The sequence below is a fragment of the Fusarium phalaenopsidis genome (assembly GCF_050370095.1).
Source record: "Fusarium phalaenopsidis strain FUZ10S chromosome Unknown contig_32302, whole genome shotgun sequence".
Taxonomy (NCBI): Eukaryota; Fungi; Ascomycota; class Sordariomycetes; order Hypocreales; family Nectriaceae; genus Fusarium; species Fusarium phalaenopsidis.
The window spans coordinates 1,145,841-1,151,139 of NW_028145405.1; the positions used below are offsets into that span (position 1 = coordinate 1,145,841).

Sequence of the window (5,299 nt, forward strand, 5' to 3'; positions counted from 1 at the left end):
CTAGTAACTAATATGCACTGCTGGGGCAATGTTCTCGGCATCCTCGTCGTAAATGGTAAACTTTTCGGGAATGTTTGGCACCTTCGGGATGCCCCGGTTGGTGTTGGGTGCAATACGGAGCGCTTCGGCAGCACTCCTACGTGATCGTAGAACTCGCGAATGCTGAACTTCTTGTAGTGGCTGTCTAGGAACATCTGCACTGCGTCTAGAAGCAGCTTCAGTCCGACGGTCAGGTGAATCGAAGGAACTCCGACCATTGCCGCCAGGTAGGTGTCCGAGGACACGGCGGGCAAGGGTATTGCGCTCCTTGCTAGATCCATGAGGCCCCGAAACACTACGTCGAGATAGTATGGCTCGTCGAGATGCCACATTCCGTAGCTTGGGAATCGCAATGTCTCGAGATGCCGATTTGCGTAGTTTCTTGTTCGGGGTAGGCGGATCTCGAGCCGCATCGTCATCCTCGTCGTCAGAAGTCGAGTCAACTGCTGCTCTCTTGGTTCCCCTAGAAGAAGCACTTGCTGGCGACTGAATAGGGGAATGAGAGCGAGAGGCTGATGGCGTCACTGACCGAGAGCGAGAGGATTTCCGGGTCGGTTGAGGCAGCTGAAGATAGTCCCGCGAGTTTCTACCAGTGGGCACTGTAGGAGCTGGCGCAGCGCCCTTGGGAGTCGGTGGTGGGACAGCTGCAGGTGCTGGAGGGGAGAAGAAGCCACAGGCGACAAGCTCCTCATAGGTGGCAGCCTGGGGATCATGCTGAGGTGAGTGGTTTCTGTGAAAGTGTCGAGACCTGGAGGGCGAGGTAGGGTTGGTGGTTGGCGTAGGAGGCCGTGGAGTGCGAGCTCGAGGAGTTGGTACTCGGGATACTGGTGGGTGAGGGGCCAGGTTCTGAGGTGTAGGTGCTCGAGACAAAGCCTCGAGGATGCTTGCCGAGGAGGCCGGAGTAGGTGGCTGAACAGAGGAGTGAGAGGAAGATTGGGCGGAAGATTGAGAAGAGCCAGGAGGAGGTTGTCGAGTAGACTGAATAGCATGAGACGAAAAGAAGCCCGAGGCCATCAAGTGATGATAGTTGGCCAGGATCTCTTCCCGACTCGGCATCTCATCCCTCTGAGGCTCCTCAACAGGTTTCTCCTCTCTGGGCCTATCATCCCTGTCCCTCTGTCTTCCCCTCTGCTCCGAATGATCCCGCTTACGGCTTCTCTCTCGCCTCCTAGAGCCTCTCTCATCCTCCCCATCCTTCTTGAATCGCAGCCGGCCTCGCACGCCGTCCCAAACCTGACCCAGAAGCCTTTTTTGCTTCACCTGCTTGTCGGCCCAGTCGTCACTAACCGGCCGAGGCTGCGACCGAACGCTCGAGGAGACTGGACGCTCCAATGCAGCAATCTCATCGGGGCCCATGAACTGAGCTGGCGGTGCTGCTGAGGTGCGGTCGTTCATAGAACCTTCATGAAAGCGGCTCGCGCTGAGCGCGCGGCGGGTTTTCGGCCGACCCATGCGGTGCTGCTGCCGCCGTTATCTTCGTCGTCGTCGGTAGAGATGTAGTTGAATATGTGTAAGTTGTGCATGTACCCAGCGAGGGAAAAACGTTGCAGTCGCGCGAAGAGGACGAGCTGAATAAAAAACTCTCTTTTGGTCGACCTTCTCAAAACGGATTGAGAATCCACACACACAAGAAGTAGGAAAAGTGGCTGGCTAGATAACACAATCTGGGGGATGGGAGAGAGGTGAATCGTCAAGTAGCAACGGGGCATGCTTTGTTGATATCAACGGCGGGCACACGTGAGATTTCACCACGGCAACCAGCAGTAGCAGCGTAGCGTAGCGCAATACCAGCCAGCGAAAAATGCAGGAGCGGGGGACCCGCGACCCGCGACGTACCGACGTACCTGCAGCAGTAGCGAGCGAGACGAGTGGACTTGCTCCTGCTGGCACACAGACACACGGCCTGGAATGGGAAGGAGGTACCAGGTTACATGGCCGCCTTAGTAACCGTCGGGCTACCCAAACGGGAAATGCAGCTTTTGATGCTGCACAGCGACGGGGACAGCAATTTATCTGAGATGAAGAAGGGGCTCGTCTTTTATTTCGTTTCGCTGGAGCTTCTCGGGAAACATCGTAGCCGGACTCCTACTTCAATTAACATATGGGCCCAATGTACTTGAACCGATATACCTTGAGCCGGTTGCTGCATCGTCATCATATTCCGTCTGGCACTGACCGCGCCTGGGTGCATCAACCGATGATCCGATGAGACAGTCTCAGACATCTTGCAAATGACTTTCTGCAGGCTTATCACAACCCCAGAGGTTGCGACACATGACAGCACTCACCCGTAGTAAACCACGGCTCGGCATATCTCCAATGCACATCACATTTCTCACTCTGCATTGACGGCACACCAAGACGTTTTGAACCCTTGTCAATAAACTACCTAACCATCCATACCAGGCACGAAAATCCCATTTGTAAACTCGAGCATAATCTCCAGCTTCCGTAACAATAAATGACACTCGGCGGAGGCGGCACAGCATCTTCTACACAGAGAACCCTGCCCTGTGCTCCAACGTTGGAGAAACGTCTCTAGTTGTTCCAGTACCCATCCATCCATGGGCAAGTGGCCTCATAACCAGGAACAAGCCACCCAATGGTAATCAACGTATTTTGTAAAAAAGAGAAGTGTGTGAAATCGACAGTGTGAGGAGACGGAATGAAACAAGTAGATAGATAGATAGTCAATAGGAGATGAATAAATAGTGTGAAATTGTGTTTGCTGAAGAGGATGCCAAAAGTAAAGTAAATTGAGTGACGTAAAGAAATGACAGGTTTCGTCGTTGTTTGTTTTCAAGTGTGCGTCGTCGTCATAGAAAGATCGAGTCCTTCCTGCGATCCAACGTTAAAGAGGGTGGTGTTGTGAATGTGTGTGTGTGGCCAAAGATATTCATGAGTCCCAAACAGAACTCAAAGGTTTCCCTAGTCATCGTCCCATGGATGCATTGCCTGTTCCGAGGCCGAGAGAAACATCACTTGCGCCTGAACTCCTGAACCATACCGCTCATGCGTCCCATCTCTTCCAAGTGTCGCCCGGTGATTAGAAATACACAGCACCAGAACGCCAAAGCGGCGCCAACCAGCCAAAGCCGTCTGATCCCATCACCCCAAGTCGCGCGCATCTGGGTATTTACTGGTATTGGTTGAAAGTAACGACGCCGATCTTGCCATCAGCTCGAGAGTACATGCCCTGATCCGGTTCAGGTGTCATGCCGCGATGGCTGTTGCCATAGTGGGGATCAAGCTGTCTTTGACCGTTGTGCAGCGGCCTTGTACTTTGGGAGAAGACGCTGTCGTGCTTGCGCTTACCTCCAATCAATACTGACGGCAACTCGGGAGCAGGGTCGGTCTGTGCCTCGATGGGAGGCAGCGGCGAAACCAGCGCAGCAATCTTGAGCGAGGGCAGGGAGATCTGGCTGTGCATTGGCCGGGGAGGCTGGGCAGCAGCAGGCGTAGGAGGATATGATGGTTGTGAGTCTCTTCGGTTGTGGCCATCGGTAGAGTATACTGAAGGTGAGGGGGGAACGTAGGTGCTGTTGGATTGCCGCCGGTCATAGGCGTCATGCTTCATTGACGGCGCAGGTGAAGGGCATGCCGGGGGAAGGTTCCGGTTGGAGAAGGCGTATGAGTTCTCGGGCTTGGGGTACGGTGACTGGGCGGACGGGGGATACGGGCCAGTGGCCGAAACTGGGGTTAGCTGCAAGCCGGGCTGCGGCGCATACTGGCGAGGAGTTGGGTATTGCGGCGCAGAAGGGTCGCCGAAAGATAGGTGACGCGAGCCGGAAGAAGCGGGCTCGTATGAAGGCGGAGGTGGAGGCGGCGGCGGGTATGAGTCGGCGATCGAGGGCCGGCGTGATGCATCATGATACGGAGCACGGTGCTCACTCGAGTTGCTGAGAGATCGGGCTCGAATACTGTTGGGGTCCTCAGCTGCCGGTGTAACAGTCCTTCGGCGGCCATAATCCTCCTCTCGTCGGTCGTAGCCACCATTACCGCCGTTACCACCACCAGACTTTCCGTCACGCTTCCTCATACGGACGTCCCTGCGAATTCGGACTCTGCAACCCTGGTCGGCAACAGTCTTGCTGAGCTGAGTACTCTCCATCAATCCGGGAAACTTCTTGGCGCTATACACGCTAAAGGGCTCCGTCTTGATCTCCATTCGGAAGTCGACACCAGGAGGCAGGTCGCCATCAGTGGGCTCAAGATCGAAATCCTTCTCCTCCTTGGTCGTCTCAAACAGGCTAAAGGTCAAACGATATCGGCCCTCGTGGCGAACGGACAGGTCGGGGAAGATGAAGTATCCGGCTTCGGTGGGACGGTCGAGGTATGCCATACCAGAGGCGGGGACACCGGTCAAGATGGGTGGGTTGTTGGCGGCAGGAGTTTGAACACGGCCATGGGCAATCGGACGGGCATGCTCGAGACTGGCGTAGAGGAAGAAGTTGGCGTTGTAGTCGAAAGTGATATCCTTGCCCTCCTCAACTGTGGGACCCTCAATGATTCGGAGCTCGACAACGGGAGGAGGATCAACAGGCCGTCGGTCGCTGTTGGCTATTGGGAGTTAGCATGCAAGAGACCATATTCGAAAGGCGGACAGGGCTGATGAGAGCGTCAGCCATTGCCGCCCAATGTCATCTTACCCTTCATTCCAGAACCGCAAGCACGGGCACGCTCTGGTTGTTGCAGAACGGTCATCTGATACCAGAGGCTGCGGTTTCCTCTGGTGACACGGTGGAGGCGAGCGATGGTGTCGCGCCGGGCGTTGAGGGGGATTGCGGAGGGAGTCGCCATGGTGTCGGTTATCGGAGCGCGTATGTGCGCACGTAAAGGAACGGTTTTGGAGAATTCAATGTGAGAATGAAGCCTATCCCGAGGACTTGGTCAGTCACTCAAACGGTTGACGGTTTATGCGGGCGCCAGAGGAGAGCGGGTATGCATGCGAAGCCGAAGCCCAAGGTGTTGAAGAAGTTTAAAAAGCGTCGATATTATGCGAGCGGGACGAAGCGACTAGGTGGATTCATCCGTTGGGATGTTTGATCGAGACTCACCCTCAATGTGAGACGCCCGAGTTCAAGGGTCACGGGTCGACTCGAAAGCGTGGATATGGATATAGATATTGGAGGATCAATTCAAGTCAAGTCACGGGCGGAGGGCGACGACCGTGATTGAAGTGAAGAGGAATTCGTGCCGGCGGAGGGAAGAAAGAGAGAGGCCTCGACGCGACACGAAAGGACGTGCTAAAGGGGTGTGA

General features: G+C 55.2%; 2 protein-coding genes across 2 annotated transcripts; both read right to left on the bottom strand.

The window, feature by feature from the left end:
• LRP88_07748 (uncharacterized protein) lies at positions 1-1,491 on the bottom strand (the record flags this gene model as incomplete). The annotated part of the gene is made up of 1 exon (XM_083244265.1): positions 1-1,491. One exon carries the CDS (start codon positions 1,489-1,491, stop codon positions 1-3), a length of 1,491 nt encoding a protein of 496 aa, XP_083098759.1.
• A 1,684-nt stretch (positions 1,492-3,175) lies between these two features.
• LRP88_07749 (velvet factor-domain-containing protein) lies at positions 3,176-4,839 on the bottom strand (the record flags this gene model as incomplete). The annotated part of the gene is made up of 2 exons (XM_083244266.1): positions 3,176-4,599; positions 4,689-4,839. 2 exons carry the CDS (start codon positions 4,837-4,839, stop codon positions 3,176-3,178), a joined length of 1,575 nt encoding a protein of 524 aa, XP_083098760.1.
• Between the last annotated feature and the right edge of the window lie 460 nt (positions 4,840-5,299).